General features: G+C 42.1%; 1 protein-coding gene across 1 annotated transcript; it reads left to right on the top strand.

The window, feature by feature from the left end:
- The first annotated feature begins 2,472 nt into the window (after window positions 1-2,472).
- LOC125414716 (all-trans-retinol dehydrogenase [NAD(+)] ADH4) lies at window positions 2,473-19,798 on the top strand. The gene is made up of 9 exons (XM_087897528.1): window positions 2,473-2,629; window positions 5,702-5,803; window positions 7,051-7,189; window positions 8,591-8,678; window positions 10,428-10,659; window positions 12,319-12,579; window positions 15,380-15,509; window positions 16,442-16,580; window positions 19,209-19,798. The coding sequence occupies exons 1-9, from the start codon at window positions 2,612-2,614 to the stop codon at window positions 19,231-19,233; spliced, it is 1,134 nt and encodes a 377-aa protein (XP_087753654.1). The 5' UTR covers window positions 2,473-2,611; the 3' UTR covers window positions 19,234-19,798.
- Window positions 19,799-24,192: the final 4,394 nt, after the last annotated feature.

Here is a 24,192-nt window from a genome sequence, read left to right as displayed (position 1 = left end):
TGTGGGAGTGGTCTTGACCTTTCCTGGGGTTGGGATCAAGGATTGTTGGGCTCAGGGGGAGGTAACTTTCAAAGATGGAGGCCGGAGGCTGGGATTATAGTAAAGATGGAACCCAATGAATTACAAAATAAAGGGTGAATAATGAAAAAAGTGGAAGAGGCCAGGAATGGTATAAAATCAAACAAACCAGCCCTCGGAAGGCATAGGCAGGCAGATCTCTGAGTTTAAACCAGCCTGGTCTACATACTGAGTTCCAGGACAGTGGGGGTTATGTAGAGAGACCCTGTGTCAAACAACAGTAACAAAAAGCATGTGGAAGAGAGAGCATGCGCTATACTTTGGAACGTTGAGTAAGCTACCTTTATTCAATATTAAATCACTGAGGTCAAGAAGAGCTGGTGGATGCTATGGGGACACAAAAAAGACTGGCATAGCTAAACAGAAGCACACCAACAAGGGATGGTGGCCCAAAATAGATTATACTTTTAATACACAGAATACAGAACTTTTTAGAATGCAGAGTTTGTGCATGATCAAAATGTAAAATATATAAAGTAGGCTCAGAGAGATGGTTCAGCAGCAAAGGCAATTGCATCCAAGCATACCCACTTTGGCTCAATTCCCAGAGCTCATTGCGGTTAAGAAAGAGAACTGAGCCCTTCAGATTCTCCTAACCTACGCGCGCGCGCGCATGCGCGCGCGCACACACACACCAATACACACACTCAAACACACACACACACCAATGCACACACTCAAACGCATTCGTGTACACACACACACTAAATGTAGTAAACAATTTCAAATATGTAAAACAAAAAGTACTATAAAAATAAAAACTGCATCACAATAATCTTTACAAATCTCTCGTGAACCAATTGATGATAAGCAGAACGACCTGAGTCCAGAGCGCCAGACTGCTTATCCTCAGCGACGGTCAGGGAAGCAAAGATCACACAGAATCACGTGTCCTGTGCACCACCATAGTGTCAGGTTTAAGTCTGGTGACCCTGAGCCTGAGTCTCCACACCCTGTCACTCAGAGGTCCAGTCGGTTTGTAAACATGAATCGCTCTGACCATCACAGCTGCACCCCCGCAGTTCCCATAGCAGCCCAAAGTGTGGTCAATCAGGATGGAGTCAGAAGATACAGCCAGACTACAGAGGCAAAGCTAGCCAGCTGTGGAGCAGAACTTTAAAGTAAGACACAGCAGGAGGAACTTGGGGGACAGTGAATTCTTCCACTCACCCCCTGGAGTGATGGATATATGATGTTTTTACATTGGTCAAAGGTCATAAACTTAAAGATAAGATTTAATTTTGAAAAGTTGAGTTGGTCATCAGTTGGAGATGACCCTTTTCCTAAACAGCCATCAGGTGTTACTCTGCCCCTCAGGACTGGCGGTCAGAGCCCCAGGTCAGACAGGCTCTAAGCACTGGTCCTCAGAGGCTGCGGCACTGCTGACTGTGGAGGACACTGTGAGACCCAGAGCCACTGGGACTGTGTTCAGGCACACGCATCCAGAGGGACAGTGAGAGTTGTCCCCAACAGTGACTTCATGGCTCCCAGCAGTTGAAAGGGACTCTGGCAGCTTTCGAGCCAGTGGCTTTTGAGCACCCTTAACAAAAGTGTTTCCGTGTCTGAACGGTCAGTGTTGCCTTGTTAGCATGGGCTGGCTCTATCAGCCTTGGATGTCCCATAAGCACATGTGCAGCAGGGATCATGGAAAGAACTTGTATGTAGCCACCGACTCTCCATGAGAAAAAACAAAAACAAAAACAAAAAAAAACAGGGAAAAAGGAGGTGCATAAATTATGGCGTGTTGATACAACAGAATACTCAACAGTAAGAAAAATAAACTGCAGCTAAAGACACTGGGGGTGGCTTCAAAGATGACTCAGCAACTAAGGCCACTCTTCCAGAAAACCTGGGATCAATTCCTAGAACCTAAATGGCAGCTCACAACTCTCTGTAATTCCAATTCTACGAACTTTGATAAGCTCTCTGGCTTCCATGGTGACCAAGCACACATGTGGTACACATTTGACACAAATGCAGTCAAAACACCAATATACATGAAATAAATAAGTAGAGGCACCGTGAACGATCAACAAACAAAACTAAGGGGAAACCATGTGAAGGGTATACGCTAGGAGTCTCTTCACACAAGCTTCCTAATAAACAAAACTGAACTATTAGAAAGGAAAGAAAGCTGTGTGGTAAGATCACAAAAGTACAAGGAAATTATCAGGCTGTCAAAGAGAAGAGTGGGGAAGAGGGAAGCTCCAGAGCAGCTGAAACATCTTTACTAAGTGGTTATCTGTAACTCGGCTTTGTACAATTGATGCGCTTTTCTCTATTCGATATATTGTAATAAGAGATAAGAAAAGAACTAATGAAAAGAACTCTTGGTGCCAGCTTGGAGCGATGGGTTTGCGCATGAACTATGACAGTACAAATGTCACAGGAGGAGTCAGGCAGGGCTGTGACTGGACAACCAGCCAGCAGGAATGCTATTTATTCAGAGTTCTCAGCACAGGACACAGAGCATTCTGGGTAGAGGTGAAAGACCAGTCAGAAAGACACTTCCAAAGCAAGCTTCCCGAGGAAAATGGGCACCAAGGGAAAAGTAAGTAAACAACCTGTATCTACATTTAGTTTCTGCTTCTGCTGTGTCTCTGAACATTTGCTGAAGATGCTGCCCCCCAGGTTACACTCAAGAATCCTGTCCCTTTAAAGCCAACTAAAGGGACAGGAACAGTCCATAAGCTAGAAAATGGTTCTAAGAAAAAGCAACTCTGAATTTGCTGAAGTCTTCTTGGGTACTCACATGTTATGTAAATGGGGGTGAAATTAAGTTACCTCTGCTCTAAGCATCGATGTAGCGTATGTATTTATAGCATGGGAATGAATGGGACTAGGTAGATTACAAAATGCTGTGTATATCATCCCATGTGAGGACACCCAAGGGCTTTCTAACATAAGGAGAAAGAAAGTAATAAGAGTTTATAGGTGGATTTTTTTCTTATTTATATTTTGAAATTTCTTGTACTAAATGTATTTTGCATTTGTAATACAAGAAATAACAGTTAAAATCATAATTAAATATTGCAAAGAACAATTGAGAAGCTTCTCAAATGGTTAAAATATATATATATGTACCAACAGTACAGCCAATAATAAGATCAAAGAATTAAAGACTTTCTTTCAATTTCCTTCCAATTTTACTTATACTTGAAATTTAAAATGTAATTTGAGACTAAAAAAGTTAATGTAAAAATTAATTGTAAAACTTTCTGTGTTTTGCTTATTTTCATGCACTTTAACTCAATTCTTAGAAAGAACATTTTTTTTACTGAGCTATACAGTTTTCCCCAATCCCCTCCTCCCCCTTCCCCTCTAACCTCTCCCATGACCTCCACACTCCCAATTTCTTCAGAAGATCTTGTCTTTTTCTCCTTCCCATGCAGATCCATGTGTGTCTCTCTTAGGGTCCTCTTTGATGTCTAGGTTCTCTGGGATTGTGAATAGTCAGTTGGGTTTTTTTTTTGCTTTATGTCTAGAAGCCATTTATGAGTAAGCACCTATTATATTTGTCTTTCTAGATCTGGGTTACCTCACTCAATATGATGTTTTCTAGATCCATTCATTTGCCTGCAAATGAATTTCAAGATGTCATTATTTTTACTGCTGTGTAGTATTCCATTGTGTAAACGTACCTCATTTTCTTTATCCATTCTTTGGTTGAGGGGCATCTAGGTTGTTTCCAGGTTTTTGCTATTACAAATGATGCTGCTATGAACATAGTTAAGCACATGTCCTTGTGGTACGATTGAGCATCCTTTGGGTATATATCCAACAGCAATATTGCTGGATGTTGAGGTAGATTGTTTCCTAATTTTCTGAGAAATTGCCATACTGATTTCCAAAGAGGCTGTACCAGTTTGCACTCCCACCAACAATGGAGGAGTGTTCCCTTTACCCAACAACCTCTCCAGCATAAGTTGTCATTAGTGTTTTTGATCTTGGCCATTCTGACAGGTGTAAGATGGAATCTCAGAGTTGTTTTGATTTGCATTTCTTTGATGGCTAAGGATGTTGAGCATTTCCTTCAGTGTCTTTTAGTCATTTGAGATTTGTCTGTCGAGAGCTCTCTGTTTAGGTCTGTGCCCCATTTTTTATTGGATTACTTGTTTTTTTGATATCAAGTTTCTTGAGTTCTTTGTATATTTTGGAGATCAGTCCTCTGTCCGATATAGGGTTGGTGAAGATATTTTCCCATTCTGTAGGCTGTCGTTTTGTCTTGTTGACTGTGTCCTTTGCTTTACAGAAGCTTCTCAGTTTCAGAAAGTCCCACTTATTAATTGTTTCTCTCAGTGTCTGTGCTACTGGGTTAAGTTTAGGAAGTGGTCTCCTGTGCCAGTGTGTTCAAGTGTACTTCCCATTTTCTGGAAGAGAACAATTTTTTTTAAAACTTATAAAAGTTTTTTAATTTATAAAAGTTTCCATTTACGCCCCTCCTCCCAAACACCCTCCCACTCCCCCCACTCCCTCCCCTCCTCCCTCTCCATCCCTAAGAGCAGTCAGGGCTTCCTGCCCTGTGGGAAGTTCAAGTTCCTCCCCCCTCCCTCCAGGTCCAGGAAGGTGAGCATCCAAACAGACTGGATCCCAAAAATCCAGTATATGCAGAGGAAACAAGTCCCAGTGTCATTGTCAATGGCTTTTCAGAAAGACCCCGTGCCAGCCACATTCAGAGAATCCGGCCACATTCAGAGAATCTGGTTGGATCACGTGCTCGTTCAGTCCCAGTCCAACTGGCCTTGGTGAATTCTCATTAGATCAGTCCCCTTGTATCAGTGGGTGAACGCACTCCTCACAATTCTGCCTTTCTTGTTCATGTTCTCCCTCCTTCTGTTCCTCATTTAGACCTTGGGGGCTCAGTCCAGTGCTCCAATGTGGGTCTCTGTCTCAATCTCCATCCATCAACGGGTGAAGGTTCCCTCTGATCCTGCCTTCTTTGCTCACGTTCTCTTTCCTTCTGCTTCTCGTTTGGACATAGGGAGTTAAGTCCAGTGCTCCAATGTGGGTCTCTGTCTCAATCTCCATCCATCACCAGAGGAAGGTTCTATGTTTTTATTTAACTTACATTCTACTGATAAATTGACTGTGTAAGCCTCGCTTCCCAGAATTTTTTCCTTACAATCTGGAGACCTTAGTCAATCATGGGTTAGTGGATTTAGGATGGGACTTTCTTCTCTAACAATTCTAGAATGACAGGAATACCTATTGGTTCAATGACCACATTCTAGCAGCAAATCATACCTATGCTAATGACCTGGGCTCTGGTACTTTAGAGCTGGTTACAAATGCCCACTGGGATTCTACCAAAATTTTAACCCTTATAATTATATTTCTTCTTTGCTGTAGAGATAAATATGTAGGCATGGTATTAGGGTAAATTTTCATATATCTGTTTCTTCAAAATATAAAAATTACAATGGCTATAGCATATAAATTAACTTATGCTAAAAAATTGTCTCCTGAAGATGATATAAGCATCCATGCATCTAGTCACAAACCCCTTCTTCATATATCATTTATTGACCTGTTGAGACAAAACCCCCTTATTCTATCTTCCCTCCCTCCCCTCACCACAATTCTCCCTCTCACCTCTCTCTTCCCTCCCTCCTCTCTCTTGCAGGTTATTACATGCAAGGCAGCCATTGCCTGGGAAACAGGCAGTCCCCTTTGCATTGAAGAAGTTGAAGTATCTCCCCCTAGGGCTCATGAAGTTCGAATTCAGGTAAGTAGGGACTTTAGCAGGGCAGTACAGACATGTTCCTGAACTAAATACTGACTTTCCCCTATGGCTAGCTATATTTTTAGATCCAAATTTAAAAAGAAGCATTATCATGTGTCTTAGAGTTTCTGCTGCTGTGAAGAGGCACCATGACCACAGCAACTCTTATAAAGGAAAACATTTCATTGTGATGGTTCGCTTACAGTTCAGAGGTTTAGTCCATTATCATCATGGCAGGAAGCAAGTCAGCATGCAAGCAGACACAGTGCTAGAGAAGAAGCTGAGAGTTCTTACATCTTAACTCACAGGCAACAGGAAGTGGTCTGAGACACTGGGTGGGGCTTGAGCATATATGAGACCTCAAACCCTGCCTCCGCAGTGACACACTTCCTCCCACAAGGTTATACCTGCTCCAACAAAGTCACCCTTCCTAATAGTGTTACTCCCTTTGGGGATCATTTTCTTTCAAACCACCACATCATGTGACTTGAAATTTAATTCAACTATTTTAATATTGATAACAACCCCAAGAATCAGCAAAGTAACTTAACTTTAGATTAGAATTAGGCTTTCTGTTTTCCAAATGCTAATTATAGGAAAGTGATATTTTAAAAAGGGGAGAGAGGGAAGTAGGCCCAAAGCAAAGGAGGTTGAGAACCTGGAGAGCCACCCTGAACCACAGAGGTCATGGGTGCCAAGAGGAGGAATTAGGGCTGGGTCAGTAGGGAGGAGTAGAGCAGACCCATTAACAGCAAGTCCGAAGTTATCCATTTTTCTCTGGATCAACCTATCACAGGTTTGTGTGTGAGGATGCATGAAGAAGCCTCATGCACGAATCTGAAGAATCACCCGGGGATAGGTTGGAGAGAGATTTGGACACAGTTTCTCTTTACTACAGGAGATTTATTACCTCTACTTCATTTCAGGCAGTCTCCACGCAACAGAACAAGTCATGTAGAAAGAACTATGTTCTCCCCACTGCCTGGTGTGCTTTCTCTCATCCCTCTTCCCTTGGATTTTTCCTCTCCTAGAGACAGTATCACCAATGCTGTTTTTTTCTTCCAGCAACAAGAAAATTAGAAAACTAAACTTGATTCCAAGAAGAAAAGAATAAAGCCTAGTAATTGTATAAGTCCATTTTTTTTTCAAAATATAATTCTTTTACTGAATACTAGGACTGCTATAATGCTTCAAGACACCATGGGGCCTAAGAACACAGCATGACAACTCTAGTTGATCTTGCTTTGTAGGTAATGGCCATGTGTGTGTGTCCTACTGACATCAACGCTACCAATCCTAAGAAGAAAGCTCTCTTCCCGGTCGTCCTTGGCCATGAGTGTGCAGGAGTTGTAGAAAGCGTTGGGCCAGGAGTCACCAACTTCAAGCCAGGTATTTCCCCTTCTGATTTCAGTGAACTAGGAGTTCCCAGTCTTCCCCTTCCCTGGGAAGACTCCTCACAACTAACGGCCTGTGCTTTTATGCTGTCTGGGCTCCGCTTACAGAGTTCACCTTTCCCGAAGGAACATTGACACAAACCATCTGTCACGGCATAACAAGGAAGCAGACTATCTAAAACCAGAACAGCCTAATAAAATTCTGAAAATGCAGCCACTTTATTTACAGAAACAGAGAAACTGTCCTATAAAGCAAAGCTACTGGGTTAGTGTAAAATGAAGCTTCCGTGCTTCACAAATACGTCCTGCATATGAAATGGAAATTTACTTTGTGGTTACGTAAAGAGTGAAAGCTTGTAAGAGGCTTATGGGGAAAGCATCACACACAGGTCGATGTTAGTGTAAGTGTCACTTTGGAAGTTCATAAGATAAAACATAATACCCTGAAGCAAGCCAGTGGCTCATCGTATTTTACAACAGTGTACACTCGTCATTTTCCATGTGAGAGTTGATGAGCCATATCACCCCTCCATCCAAACTTGGAGACATATTAGTATTTTCCATTCCAAGCATGAGCACAGAAACAGATTGCTCCCTCAAACCTGCATCCTTAAAGGTATGACCAGTGTCAAACTTTAGTCCTGACTGTCATTTACTGGATGTGTGACTGAGACCAGGTACAATGTTTTGTGTGTGTGTGTGTGTGTGAGTGATTGGACTTGTAGTTTTCCTAAATGATAGCTGTGAGAAATAAAATGATCACATTAGTAATGTTTGGGCTGCCACACACTAACTGCTGATCACGTGTTAATTATCATCACGTTGGTCATCCCAGAACCAAATAGGAACTGGATGAGGAGCTAGAAGATACGGGATTTATAAGTGAATCAGAAGGATGCAACATGGGCCGTGATATAAAGTCTATGCTTACTTCTAGCCTACCATGCCCCCACTCCTCTGTCCTACAAGGATACTCTCTACTCCACACAGGGTGTTTGGGAAGGCAGTAAGCAAGAGTCATACACAGAGACGTCAGTGAACAGGGGCCCAGCCAGAACTCTACGCCTGATAGCACCAGTACAGGCTGTTACTTGGCTGCTGAGCAGATTAAGAAAGGAAAAAAAAGTGCCGTACTCAAAAGAATCCACAAACTTCTATTTCACTGAAATGGTATATTCTTGTTGAATATAAAATGTATATTATAAAAAATGGTGTTTTTCCGTGATTAATCTGAGAGTAGCTCAGATAAATCAGTGAAAATGACCTTAGGGCTAGGGATCAAGCCTGAGGCCTTGCATAAATAGGCAAGTTCTCTGCTACCAATTCACATCCTAGCTGCGCTTCAGAAACAACAGTGGCACCTTAGGTACCACCTAACTATGGCCTTTCTTTCTAGGTGACAAAGTAATCCCATTCTTTGCACCACAGTGTAAAAAGTGCAAGTTCTGTCTGAGTCCTCTTACAAACCTCTGCGGGAAACTCCGGTAAGCACCCTTCACTGTTAGTAAGAATGTGGGTAGGCATGAAAGTCTCGGACACACTGGCCAAGCATACATGGAAGTAGAAAGATGAGTAAGAACCTTCCACTTACTAATTCTACTTCTATGTGACTGGAAGACATTGTTCCAGACACACAGGAAGAGATACATGCCAAAATGTTCAGTCACGTGGCTTATGAGAACAATAAAAACCATAGAATGACCTTCAGTGAAAGAATAGGTTTATGTACTGCTAGACAGTAAGTAACACAATGAGATACTATATAATGAAAACAGATAGACTTAAAATACTCACACTCGCCTAATTTTGTACACATGTTAAGGGAAAGAAGCCAGATGCTAAAGGGCGTACTTTCTGCATCACAGAAAGACAGTACCAGAATTTATGGTTACATGTGTATGTAACAGAAGTATAAACACATCACCGGAATGATAAATTCCAAGTTCAAATTGTATCTACTTCTAGGGGAGTGAGCGTGACTATGTAGGAGCACATCAGCTTACTCTAGAGCCGTACAGCTTCAGGTATTGAACCCGGGTTTTTCCACAGACACTGTGACTCAACAGTTGTGAATCTTACTCATCTCGGACTGATTTTATTGAGACCACAGAAAGATGTGTTTGTCCTGAATGCTGATTGAAGCATGTTATTTAAGAAGTTAAAGCCTGGGCTGGAGGGATGACTCAGCAGTTAAAAGCGGTCACTAATATTTGCAGAGGACTCAGTTACCAGCATAGTGAGTGACTCGTAACCACCTATAACTACAGTTTCAGGAGATCCAGTGCCCTCTACTGGCTTCTGAGGCACTTGCACACATGTGCCACATATACACTCAAGCACATATACACACTTAATAAGCAAATATCTTACAAAAAATAAAACCAAATGACTCATATCCATGCCTCTGTTTCTCTACCTACGAGAAGATACTAACATCGGTTTGCAAGGTTGAATGAAAACTATACTTTTTTGCAAACTCTTAATGAAATGATGGATTTAGACCATGGCCAAGAATTCTACTGGTATAAAAAGAGAAACAACAATATGCAATGATCTTTCCAAGTAGATCATATCATAAGCTTTGAAGTATTCCCCCCAAAACTGTGAAATCTGAATCAGACATTTCAATAAAAAAAAGTCTTATTTAAGAGGCAATGCTGAGATGGAGAGACATGTTAAACCAGCTTCCGGTAGAGTCACCAGCAACACTAAAAGGAGGGAAAATCTATGGGACTGATGACTCCACTTTTCCACAAGGAAATTACAATATGGGAGGCATAAATTTAAAAAGACATCTTAATAAAATACAGTATGCCAACGTACTGAGATGTCTCGATACAGATGAAACCGTGTGATGTGGGAGACGAGGTGCGCACTGGGGGGGGGGGGAGTGAAACGTGACGGCCTGGTCAGGACTTGACAGTTAGCTAAGCTGGAAGGTCATTGGAATGCATGGAGGGGCACTGTACTAGTCTAGTTTTACTTTTACTTGAACTTTCTGTCAGAAAGAAAATATGAGCTAACAATAGAGCCCTTGAAAGAGCTCCTAACACACAGAAAACATTCAACAGAAGTGTGTTGGTATTCACACTAAAATAGTTCAAAAATAGTGTGCATGGATGTGAAAAGTACCAAGTTATTTTCCCAACTTTTCCATTGGACCCCAGAAAACATTCATGACAAACATGTGATATCCAATTTATCTTCTTCACCAAGTCCTTTTCTTTTTCTAGGAACTTTAAATGCCCCAATATTGACCAAGAGCTCATGGAAGACAGAACTAGCAGATTCACCTGCAAAGGAAAACCAATTTACCATTTCATGGGAGTCAGTTCATTCTCTCAGTACACTGTGGTTTCAGAAGCCAACCTTGCTAGAGTCGATGACGAGGCAAACTTGGAGAGAGTTTGTCTGATTGGTTGTGGGTTCTCATCAGGCTACGGGGCTGCCATCAACACTGCCAAGGTACAGCATTAAATGCCATGTAGTCTGCAAACAGAGGTTACTGGGAGACAATGTTGTATGAAAGAGATAGAATTGTCTTCACAATCTGGCTACATTGCTTATTGCCACTATAGATTAGCTGTATCATTTACTGCTCCTATGATTTTCTTTCTTGGGGATTGAACCCAAGGCCCTGAACCTGCTAGGAAAATGCCGTACCAATGAGCTACATCTCCAGTTCAGCGTCTGTGATTTTATGTGGGCTATTATATGTCTCTAAATAATCATATCAATGGTGGTAAGCATATTATTATATTGAATATTAAGCTTCATATAGATGTGCCCTGATTTAAATACAGCTCATTTAAAGATGACCTCTAAACATGAATGCTCACCCATGGACAACAACTGCAGAAACCCCACCTATCTCCATTTAGTCACCCAGCTTTCCCCTGGTTCTGTAGATTATTCTCCCTCAATCAATAAGAATTTATTTCCCATCCCTTTGAGGCTTCAAGAGAGTCTGTTCTCGCAAGATGTGTTCCTGGGAACCTACTAGAATTTGGACACTCTTAGGAGGCTGACTGGGAAACAAACAAAGAGACAAGATAGTTTTGTTTTGTTTTGTTTTGTTTTTTTAAAAAAAAGCTTTCTTAGGTGGATATCAAAGACATCTCTGAAGCACTGCAAAGAAGCAGTGAAGCAAAGAAGCCCCCTCTCTCCCTGCTGACTCCACTAGATACATTAGATACAAGTGAGTCTATCACTATCGATAAGAAAGAGAGGTGGGTTATAAATTACTGTGTGTGGTATAAGAAAAGCAAAACAGTACCGATTTCTGACTGAAGAATCAAGAACAGATTCATGGAGAGAATTCTGTTTAAGCCAGGCCTAGATGGAGAGGGTTTATTTTAATTTAAGGAAATGGGGTGGAAATTACACTGGCTGGACTCAGGAGGAAGGTACTAAGTCACAAGGAGAGAAAAGTGCCACCATATACGGCTGGTGTGGGAAATCCTGGAAATAAAACTAAAAAGTAAACAGGGGTCATCAAAAATTTACCAAGTATGGTATCTCATGCCTGAACTATACAACACTGCAGAGGCCTAAGCAAGACTGTCTTAAGTTCAAGGTCACTGCAGTCTTAGAATGGGAATGTGTCTCCAACAAGCAAGTGATCATCATTCAGTTCCATGCAAAGATAGTCAGACTTCATCCCACCTTAAAAAAAAGTGACAATTTGGAATAATCAAGTGTATCCACTAACACTCATAAAAATATTAATGGTTATTCAAAAACAACTGTGCAGCAAAATAAGGTCCATTAGAACCACAGATGCCAATTCACCTCTGACCCAGCTTCAATGGGAAGACAACACCTTCGGAATGTGTGCATGTTTTAATTAGTTCCTAACATCACTAAAGGGCAACGTGAAATAAGAATTCTTTCCACTTGGGTTTGCTCCTTATGAACTGATATGTTAATGGCCCTTTAATAATTTTACAACTTTTGGTAGGAATGCTTCTGCCTTCACACTGGCAGGTTTTCACCACTGGATACATCATAGTTTTATAAAAGGCATTTTTTAATGTCTGTGTCTGAGTCATTGCTCCCTCCCCCCAAGAAAGACAAAGCTGAGAGCATCGGCTTTCAGCCACTCTGTACTTCTCCCGCCTGCAGGTCACCCCTGGTTCCACCTGTGCCATCTTTGGTCTGGGCTGTGTCGGCCTTTCTGCCGTAATCGGGTGCAAAGCAGCAGGTGCCTCCAGGATCATAGCCGTTGACATCAACAGTGAGAAGTTTCCCAGAGCCAAGGCCCTGGGAGCCACTGACTGCCTTAACCCTAAAGACCTAGATAAACCCGTCCAGGATGTCATCACTGAACTGACCAACGGAGGTGTGGATTTCTCCCTGGACTGTGCGGGAACAGCTCAGACCTTGGTATGTGGATTTCTCTCCCCGTCCTCAGCCCTTTGCATCTCACTTCTAATATGCTCTTTAATTACCAGCTAATAAGGGAAAGCGAGCCATGTTTCTAGCAGTAGATGTTCTTCTTAATATTAATATTTTCAAAGGCCAGAAAGAAAAGAGCTGTGAGCCATAAATCATCAACAGCCACGCTGTCCATCAAAGCTCACTGCCGCGGCCTCTGCGTCAGTCTGTTTTTGTTCTATAATGAACTACCTGGGCTTTTGATGCTTACCAAGAGAAAAAAAAGTTTCTTTTGCTTACATTTTGGAAGCTGAAAAAAAATCTAAACAGCACAGGGCCAACTCGGGTAAGGCCCTCCCCTCTGCATCACCCCACATGGGTGTGATTACGGTGAGAGTGCATCTGTCCACTAGGCCTATTAAAGATCCCACAGTTATCAACATGGCCACACAGAAGACCAACGTATGAGTCCTTCGAGGACATGGTCAGAACAAGTCTCAGTCACAGGACTTCCCAAATGCCAGTGTGGTCTGTAAGCTCAGACCTCCACTTACTTTCACGTTTGTTCTTTTGAGATCTCTTCATAGGAAGTAAACAACAGTTTCCAATTTTGTTTTCCACGATGACTCCAGTTAGTTCTCACAGGTAACTTGGGGGTTCATTCTTTTTACATAGCTAGGGACCTTCCCCGCCTCCATCAGGTCAAACAAAGAAGGGGATGGACCACCCATCGCAGACAGATCATCTCTGTAGTTTTCAACTGGGAGTGGCCAGATTTATTCTTCAGTAAATAATCACAGAGTTTGCATTTTCTTTTTTTGTTTTGTTTTGTTTTGTTTTTCGAGACAAGGTTTCTCTGTGTTGCCCTGGCTGTCCTGGAACTCACTTTGTAGACCACGCTAGCCTCAAACTCACAGAGATCCACCTGCCTCCCAAGTGCTGGGATTAAAGGCATGTGCCTCCATTGCCCAGCTGTACTTTCTTAAGATACCGATTTTATTTTTGTTTGTTTGGGGATAAAATGACCAAAGAATTTATCAGCTAACTTCTCCACCCTTTTTCTTCTTGTCTCACTAACGTGGGAGAGAAGCAGCTGCGATGTTTCCCGTGTGAGTGGCACAGCCATGCACCCTGGTTACTAAGCCTCAGCTTCAAGGTGGCTAAAAGAAGTAAAAGCTGAAGAGATGTACTTTGTGCTGTTTCCTTCCCTGGGTCTTACATGACCAGTGCATTCTCTGGAACAGAATGGAGCCAGGAAGAAAGCAATTCAAAAGTCATACAAACTGCCCCGACAGCTTCTAGCAGGCGGTAAAAGCTGGTAAACATTGTCAGTTACTGAGGACAGCACACACTCAAGGCTTCTTATCTGTGCTGTGCTCTATATTCTGGGCTTCCCACCCTGCAGTCTTTTGAGCTTCATATCCATTCTGCACATTCCACAGCTCAGTTTTTACAGTGAAAGGCAGCTTAGCGACCCCAGTTTTTCATTATGATAGCTAGCATTAGACTTTGTCCTATCTGGGGTTTCTATTGCTGTGATGAAACACCATGACAAAACACTGTGGGGAAGAAAGAGTCTTTTTGGAAAGCACTTCTACATGGTAGTCCATCATTGAGTGAAGCCAGGACAGACAGACACACAGGGCAAGAACCTGGAGGCAGGAGCCGATGCAGGGTTCAGCAACGTGAAGCCAGCAAAGATTTCTGTAAAAGTATAACCACAAAAGTTCAAAATCAAGTTGGCCACAAAGGACGCGAACAAAGTTTGCACGTGTCTTCTCTCTGAGTCTCAGAAGATTTAAAATGTTTATCTGTTTGCCTTATGGCTTTCTACACAGAATGGCTTCCACCCTGAAACTTGTATTTTTATTTTCAGTTCTTAGCATTTCTACATGAACCCCAGATTTACAATGTTCTCCGTCTCAGTCAATGGTTAGCGTATATCTCCATCTCTTGGCCTGCTCTTCCATGTGGAGACCCAGAAACCAAGGAAGTTCAGATCCAAGGCCTCACAATCTCAACAAAAGGCAGACCTTACAGGCAGGATATATCCTAACTGTAGGCTAAAAACGGCAGGGAAACAAAGTATTATTTTCTAGCATTTTTTTGCTCAATTTTAAACAGCAATTCTCCCAATTTATTCTACTTTTAAATCTAAGAATTTAATGTGTGCCTCATTTCTCAGGCTCTATTGAATCACTCACTAGCTCTCTCTCTTCATACTCTTCAATATTTTGATCCCAGACTTCAGGAACATCCTATATTTTAGTAAATGTTTGTGTTAGATTGCCAAACCATTACTGATTGAAGTTTATGCTCTACAGATTCTTCTTAATTCCATGTTCATGTTCCTCAGCATGCATGTTAAACTTTGCAGGTTCAGCCAAACAATGGTAAAACATGTCCCACTTCCTTTTAATATCTTTTTGATGGTTAAGATTATTTTTTAAGCCAGTTGTGGTAGCACATGCTTTTAATCCCAGCACTGGGGAGACAGAGGCAGGTGGATCTCTGAGTTTGACACCAGTCTGGTCTACAGAGCAAGTTTCAGGACAGTGAGGGCTTCACAGAGAAATCCTGTCTTGAAACACAAGTAAAACAAGAAAGAACTGTTTTTGTAGGTTTCATATTAACAGAACACTAGAGTAGAGCCTCAAGGCTCAATCAGATGATGTGATGACCTCCTTAACTTAGCCTATTAGGTTACTGACAACATTGTACAAAATTTCCCTGAGTCCTGTATATAGGCACACCCGAGTTCATGTGTAATTCTCTGCTTGCCCAGGCAATCTCTTGTTTGACATTTCAGAAAGCAGCAGTGGACTGCACAACATTTGGCTGGGGATCGTGTACTGTGGTTGGAGCAAAGGTTGACGAGATGAGTGTACCCACTGTGGACATGATAATGGGCCGGTCTATCAAAGGAACATTCTTTGGTGGTCAGTTTTTTATTTTTCTCATTATTATATAAAATTATGAAAGATTATTGAATTTTGTAAAGAAAAATCATTGGTATAAACATTGAGTATATAAAAACTACTCCAGCATTTGAAAAGTAAATGAGGTTTGCATGGAAATATGACTACAACTTGCAAACTGAAATTCAGCTTACGTAGGTGGGCTTAGCGGTACAAGCCTGTAATCCCAGTACTCAAGAGGATAGCGCAGATGGATCTTAAGTCTGAGGCAAGCCTTCATATGCTGAATTGAAGGCCTTCCTGAGCTGCACACAAGAACCTATCTCTAAAGAAAATGGAAAAATTGGTTGAAATGAGACAATCGGTTGAAAGAAACAAAAGGGAAATTTTGGTCTAATTAAGATAGTTCTTAGCTAGAGTGGATAATAATCTTGGTTTTTTTTCTTATGAAGAAAACCCTTATTATTTATTTACTTACTTATTTTGGTTTTTCAAGATAGGGTTTCTCTTTGTCACCTGACTGTCCTGGAGCTCACTCTGCAGACCAGACTCAGAGATCTGCCTGCCTCTGCCTCCCAAGAGCTGGGATTAAAGATGTGTGCCACTACTTCCTGGCAAAGAAAATTGTTAAAACATAATAAATCCATAAAATGAAAGGTGGAGCCAAGTTTAAGCTTAATGAATTTAAAGCAACCCAAATCTTACCTAGTAATCTCATCTCTTCAACAAGCACACTTATCTAGATTTAAATAAACAAAAAGACATTAAAGTAGAAGGGGACCAGCAGGTGCTGGGACAGGTGACGAGAGAGGAAGCTCGGGGAGAGCAGATATTAACAAAGTACATTTTGTACATGTATGAATTCCAGAAACAAGCCTTTAAATGAGAAAAATTAAAACTATTTCAGTACTTCAGATGACAAGCCTTTATGTGGCACTGTGGCTCAATTGCAGGTTGGAAAAGTGTGGATTCTGTGCCACACCTGGTTACCGCCTACAAGAATAAGAAGTTCAATCTGGACATACTGGTGACCCATAACCTACCTTTCGACAAAATCAATGAGGCAATCGACCTGATGAACCAAGGGAAAAGGTAAACGGCCAAGTCTGTGACTGAGTGGTTTAGAAATCCTTTATGATTTTTTTTATTTGTGATTTTTTATTTTATGTGTACATGTGAGTATGTGTGTGCATGCACCATGCACATGTAGGTGCTTGAGGAAGTCAAGATAGGATGTCAGATCCGCTGGAACTAGAGTTACAGGCATTTGTGAGCCACCTGATGTGGATGCTGGGACCTGAACCTGGCTCCTCTGCAAGATCATCAAATGCTCCTACCCAGTGAACCATCCTCCAACCCCAAACTTTATGGTTTTTATTGAACCCAACAACTAACCGGATCTCTCTTCTGACTCTACATCAAAATCACCAGATCAAATAATAGCCATTTGGGAAAAAGGAAGGCTTCCATTTCCACATACACAGTGTTATATGCTAGGCGGTATACAGTAGTGGCATAAATGGGTACATGTTTTCCCTTTCACAAACAACAGTTAGCTCAAGCCAGTTGTTCCCGAGAAGGAGAGATTTCTATAATATAACAGTAGGTTCCTCTGGCCCAGTGTGCCTAAGTCTAGAATCATTTTCTGTGATTTGCCAAAGAGCCTTCATGGTCAGAGCCCTGTGCAACCACTGAGATGTGAGCAGAGAGAGGCAGGTATCAGGTATATAGAGAACTTCAGCTCTCTCTGCCTTGGTTTGTCCTGGGGCTCCTGTAAGATCCCTTTGCCTGACAATTTTAGATGCACTGTGTCTCAGTATTGGTTCCTAAATATTCATTTCTAGCAATGCTCCAAATGAGGAATTCCTAGAGGCTGGGGACTGGGTAATACTAGGATTAATTATTTTAGTTTATTTACAACCTACATTTAGAAGAGAAATAGGACAAAGAGCTTAGGAGACATGGCAAAGAAGAGGCGGGATAACTAACGTGTTGGGCCCTAAATTACAGTGAAAACGATGGGAGTTGGAAGCAGAGAATAAGCTTTGCAGGAAGAGAAGGGGGGTCCATGGGGTAAGGACCCAGGGTATTTCACGGAGAAGAAACGAGAGAAAACATCCCACTGATATCTACTGTCCCGATTTGCAAACACGTCAGGCACAGCATATCAAAAAGTTCAGAAAAGAGAGAAAAATGGTGATTTTTAAAGCTACATTATGTAAACCTAGTAGATAAGCCCCTTGTAAATCTGTAAATCTGAACGTGCCTACAGGATTTCTCAAGTCAGGAGTTGGGTAGGGAGGCCTGAGAACCTGGGGTTCATCGCTCCTTTGTCCTGAAGTTCTCAGTCACAGAATACATCCACAAGGAATGCTAAGTGGTGGTAGCCAAGTGGAAATGTCATGCTGCGTTGTTAGCAGAAGGACGAACCTCCCATATTCCACACGGAATTCCTAAGCAATTAGAGGATGAGCAGAAGCTTGGGTGTAGGTCTACCTGAGGTGCCTTTCATATTCCCTCACTGGCCCTGAGGGAATCGCCTATCTATCTCCCAATGGACAAGTGGCCTTCACCACACGGGCACAGAAATCCTATGAGAGGGGAAGTCCCCCTGCCTTCCTAACTTCATAAATGAAGAGGAAGGAAGGGAAAGTACACAATACACATAACTTTCGTTTCCCCGGTAAAGGATGTAGTATGAGGGCCGGCTTGTTGGGGTATCTGTCCCGCCTGATACCCCACAGTCGGCATGCCCCAAAGAGAAAATCACACACAGGATTCCATAAGGTTATAAACTGATTGGCCCATTAGGTCAGGCTTCTTATTAACTCTTATAACTTATATTAACCCATTATTCTCATCTATGTTAGCCATAATGGCTCCGTACCTTTCTCAGCTGGGCAAGTTACATGCTGCCTCTTCAGTGGTCTGCGCAGGAGTGGCAGAGGAACCCTTCTCCTCCCTAGCCTTATCCTATTCTCATTACTCCGCCTCTACTTCCTGTCTGGTTGACCCGCCTATACTTCCTGCCTGGCCAATCAGCGTTTTATTAAAATACATGATTGACAGAATATAGATAATTCTCCCGCACCAAAAGGACATATTTAGGCATGGCACCTGCATATGCAACGTTCTTCAGCTGCTGCTGAGGGGTCTGTGATAGGGTTTCTGCCCTTGTTTACACACATTGGGGTGACTCAGGAGTGCCATTGGAGCTGTCAGAAAGCAGCCAGCAAGCACATCAACCTCTCTCTCCTTTGATGTCCTACTTTGCTAGGAGTGGTGTCTTCTCAATGCTAACGCTTCATTCCCCAGCTGGTAATGCCTTAATTCCCAACAGCAGCAGCAGCAGCAGCAAGGGCCTCCCTCTGTCAGGTCAAAATTCCACGGTCGTCCCCCCCACAGTCCGTCAGCACTGTCACAAATATTATCAACGCCGTGAATGGAGGAAGGTGACAAAAGAGAAGAAATGATTCATAACGGTGTGGCATTTGGCAGGGAGGAGTGGGACAGAGCGGGTGAGGGGGAATCTGACCAGAGCACACTGTGCACACGCTTTCAATGTCAGAATGAACCCCACTGTTGCACATAAATAGTATATGTTAATAGCACATGTTTCTCTAAAGCTGAAACTCTGAAGTGAAAAGAAAAACAACCTTGCGTACTTTGGATAAATGTTCATAGAAATAGTATTTATTGTTTTATTGTTATTATTATCAGCATCCGAATAATCCTGACCTTTTGAGATAGAGAAGCAATCTGGAATATTATCTGATTGGATCGGAGCCTGTCTGGTTGACTTGCTACTTCACACGATGAGCCAAAGAAAGCAAGGAGTTGAAGCACAAGTTTGCACTTCGTACCTCAACATAGTTAATATAAATGATATACCAAGTGTGCCTGTAAAACATGTTTAGGCTTCCTATACGCAATAACTGACGGTGGGTCTGTGGCTCGCAGGCACATTGCTGGCTTAGCCCGTGTGAAAAAATAAATGGATGAAGGAATGAAAAGAGACCTAACATATGTATAAATAGAATCATATGTTTAGGAACTGTTTAAAACTATTTTTCAGAAGTGGGAGTTGGAAATGAAAAAAATAAATAGGTCTGGCTATATATTTGTAACTTCTGAGGCTGGGGGATGAACACATGGAATTTCTTACACTGCTCTCTTCGCTTTCATCTATGTCAACAGCTTTCCACAATAAAGAGACTTTTTTATTGGAAAAAAAACATAATGCACACGCGTGTGTATACATAAAATATTATCCTATTTCTGTATTCTAATAAACTATAAGTAAATCTTAACAGATACTAATTTCTTTTTTAATATGTGTTAATTTCTTATCTCTTAGCCCCATTTTATAATCATCCACTACAATCATAAGTAATGGGATATCAAAATCTACTTAAAAGAAAATGTTTAAAGGAAAAAATACATCTTTATCTTAATTTTTCTATATAAAATAACTGACCTATTGCCTGGTAATTGTAATACATTATATTTTGTGCTTTGCTGAACAGTAAGCAATAATTGGCACAAGCTGATGCTATTTTCTAAAGTCAACTGAAAGTAATGAAGAACAAACAGGGCAGTGGCGGTGCACACCTTTAATCCTGGCTCTCAGAAGACAGAGGCAGGTGAACCTCTGAATTTGAGGCCAGCCTGTTCTACAAAGCTAGTTCCAGGACAGCCAGGGCTACACAGAGAAACTCCTATTTCCAAAAGCAAAGAGGAAAAAGGGAGCAAAGAACAATGTGCCAATGTACTTATAATAAAGGAGATAGGTCTGGAGAAATTGCTAAGTAGTTAAGAGCACTGGCTGCTCTTCCAGAGGCCCTGTGCTTAATGCCTAGCAACCACATGGCAGTTGACAACCGTGTGACTCAGTGCCAGGAGATCCAGTGCCCTCTTCTGGCCTCTGTGGGCACCAACAAGACATGCCTTACCTACGTGCAGGCAAAACACTAAACACAGAAAATAAAAATAAGTAAATCTTGCCAGATATACTAGCTCATACCCCTAATCCCAACACTTGAGAGGCAGAGGCAGAGAGAGACTGGGTCTAACCTCAAAGCCCATCTCCAGGGACACACCTCCTCCAACGAGGTCATACCTACTTCAGCAAGACCACACCTCCTAATCTTTCTCAGTTTCATTCCCAAACATGAGACTATGGGGACCAGTCCTATTTAAACCATCACACCTGTTTTGAGTTCTGAGAGAAAAACACCTCGGAAGCCTTACTGGGGAGAGGAGGGCAATGATATCTTAAAGCAGAGGCTCATATTCCTGACTTGGTTGGTTTGAAACAGGGTTATAGTATGGAGCCCGCGTTGGTCTCAAAACCATGACACAGATCAAGCTGGTCTCAGATGAATAGGGCACCTTCCTCCCTGTGGACAAATGCTGAGATCAAGCCTGTGTCATCTGTCCCTGCTTCTGGAAGACTGTTTTTTGGAAATAGAAGAAAGTTGTTCTGGGCATGCTTCCTTTTCCAGTGTTGCGGGGACTAAGACAAACTTCCCAGTTCTTAGCCTCTCATGCTATCCCAGCATGCTTTGTCTTTTCTTCCTACCCCCCTCCTCTCCTTTGCTTCCTTGATCCCCAGATTGCTTCATACCCACCTCTGTTTAAGACCTGTCCACCATAAAATGCATTATTTTCCATTGCCTTGGACACTCAGTGACTTTATAGAAGCCTCAACAAATGTTGCTACTGCTGTTTCTCAAATCTATGCTTGCAGCCTCCTTTGAAGCAGAACAATTTTAAATATATAGACAGGAAGCACATTTGGTAACAAGTTTGTTCTCATGTGCATCCAAATAATTTATATTCACTCTTTTTGGTTGTTGTTGTTTGGGGACTTTATTTTGAGAATTTTATATATAAGTACTGTATTTACATCATTTCTATCCATCTTCTCTCTCCAAGTCTTCTCACATCCCTTCCCCTACTCCCTCTCAAATTCCTGACCTCTTCTTCAGTTGTTACATATATACATACACACACACACACACACACACACACACACACACACACACACACACAGAGGTATATACAATTAGAATCTGGAACAGTAAATCTGCGTATCAAAATGTGTTTTCCCAACATAACAAGGCACACATTTATTTACAAAAGCTGTTTTGTGGGTCTAACATTATTGACAATATTCATGCACTTCTATAATAGTGTACAACATTTGAGCTTGAAAGGCAATCTGATCACAACACTACTATACATTTGTCTGAAAAGGGCAAAGGGTTTTAACATAACCACTATGCCTCTGGCACCTTAGTTTTCAAAATGCTACCACAGCACCCTCTGGTGTTCCTTTAAATTTCCATCTCCTGGATGCCTTTTCACTGAGAGAAACTAACTAGTCAGGAAGAAAAGCAATTCCTATTGACACCAATAGAAATTGTATTGTAAAGGGTCCCTTCCTCTGTATTATCTAATGTGACCCTCAAATACTTTCCGCTATAAGGTCCCTGAAGTTAGAGCTATATTCCTAACCTGAGTGTCTTACCAAGCAGCTTCCAGCCACTCACCCGCGGGAGTGGGCAAGGCAGGCTTTATTGTCCACTGAGGAAATCTGTTACAGGAACACACACACTACTTTTCCAATTGACTTATGAGGATATCTCTGCGAACTAAACATTTGTTCTTTGGTTTGGTGATGATTGATGTTTGGTTGGCTTTGGTTTGTTCTGCTTTGTTTGAGAGATCCTGTCTCAAAACATAGACCAGGCTGATCTAGAACCCACAGAGGCCCACTTGCCTCTGCCTCCCTGGTACTACAATTAAAGGCATGTATTATCAAACCCAGTCAAGGTAAACACTTTCTTAAGGATGAATGGGGAAACATGGAATGTTCTTGTTCTTAGGTGATACTTGCTGAAGAAGATAGAGGTGATTTCACAGACAGAGGCAGCAAGTAGATGGGGCTAAAGTACCCCTTGGTACACCTAAGTGACAGATGTAGAGCTGTCCATTCTCTTCTTTTTCAAATTATGAAACATTTCAAAATAAAAAGCTGGTGAAGACATTTTGAAGATAAAAAACTTTGAGGATACAAACTTACATGAACACTCAAATATAATAAAGAAATCACTTTTAAAAACACACCACCCCAAAATAACCAGGCTATGGCCAAGGCTACTGGCTGACCTCCACAAATCAACAATAAGGCCCCATTGCCGGAGACGACACCTACACAAATCACATGGAGACGTCAAGCAAATGCCTACCTAGGTCTGTCACCCCTAATGACAGGTGTCCATAGTACTGGAAGGTACTCTGCATGCTACCAAAGGAAAAAAGTAAACACCAACCCACCTACCAACTCTGATGAGCTGCCTGCAAGATGCACTAATAGAATGGTAGCTCAAAGCTATGGGAGTAACTAACCAACACCCGAGTGCATTTAAGGCCACTTCGTGAGATGGAATCCATCACCAACGCTGCTCAGGTGGCCAAGAGTTTGAGACCAGATAGGCCAGGGACCTAGGGGAAAACCAAATACTACTATTCTGCTAAAGGAAGGTGGCCATACAGTGACTGCTAACATTCTGCTATGTTCATAAACGAGAGAGCCTTGCTCAGCCATCATCAGAGATGATTCCTCCTGTCATAGATGGGAACAAACGTGGAGACCCACAGGTAGGCAATGTACAGAGAGTGAGAGACCTGAAACACTCCTAAATGGGATGTCTCTATCAGAATCCTCCTTCGGGGCTCAAGGAACCCCGCAGATGAGGTAAAAAAGATTGTAAGCTCCAGACAGGATGGAGGACACAAAAGAAACCAGGCCCTCTAAACACCAGACTGAAGCCCATGTGAGCCCACAGAGTCTGAGGCAGTACGCCCAGGACCCACACAGGTCTGGACCTATGGGGTCCCAGCCCTGAGAGGGGAAGGAGACCCAAGGCCCCAACCATAACACAGAAGCTATCCCCAATTTATAACCACTCACAAATGAAAAATTAGTGTTCTCCAACAGAGTCTCAATGGGGACACAAACCACTCTTAAGGACAGGTCCCGTACCTAGGTGATGCAAACACAAAATGAATTCATTGGCATCTTTGAAGGTTCTTTGCCTCATGTTTTATCAGAATTTATATTTTAACTTTACAGATCCTCTGTGTATATATTTTGGCTTCTGGTTTTTATGGGATTCCTGTTTATGTGAACATTTGTGCTATCTGTAGCTATGTTTCTAGTGCTTTTTCTTTGCTTCTTTTTCTTCTGTCCATTTTGTCCTAGTCCAGGTTTTGGTTCATTTTATCTTTAGATGATTGCTTGCTTTCTAACAAGAGACAGAAAGGATGTTGGTTGATTCAGACAGGAGGTGGGGGTGGGAAGGATCTCAGACATTCAGAATTTTATATTTTAATTAAAAAAAAACTGTTTTCAATAAGAGAAGAAAGCTTTCTCCGTCTCTCTTTGTCTACTCTTAAAACGTGCCCATTCTGCTTCCTCATTCCCTTCCTGCAAACTCTTCTCCCCGTGTCCTGTAGCCCCTGAAATCCCAGGAACCCGGAGGAAGCAGCAACTGGAGCTCGGCAGTTCTTGTCTAGGACCGCTCCTCTCCCTCCGGGGTTCCGAGTTCTCAGAAAACTCAGCCGCTGGGGGCAGTGTGGACGCATCCAGTACGCAGAAGCACGGAGCACAAGGAGCGGGGCGGGGACACGACACCGA

This window comes from Myodes glareolus, chromosome 17, assembly GCF_982192425.1.
Source record: "Myodes glareolus chromosome 17, mMyoGla1.1, whole genome shotgun sequence".
Taxonomy (NCBI): Eukaryota; Metazoa; Chordata; class Mammalia; order Rodentia; family Cricetidae; genus Myodes; species Myodes glareolus.
Note: the sequence above shows the minus strand (reverse complement) of the source record. Positions and strands in the feature narration are given on the sequence as shown.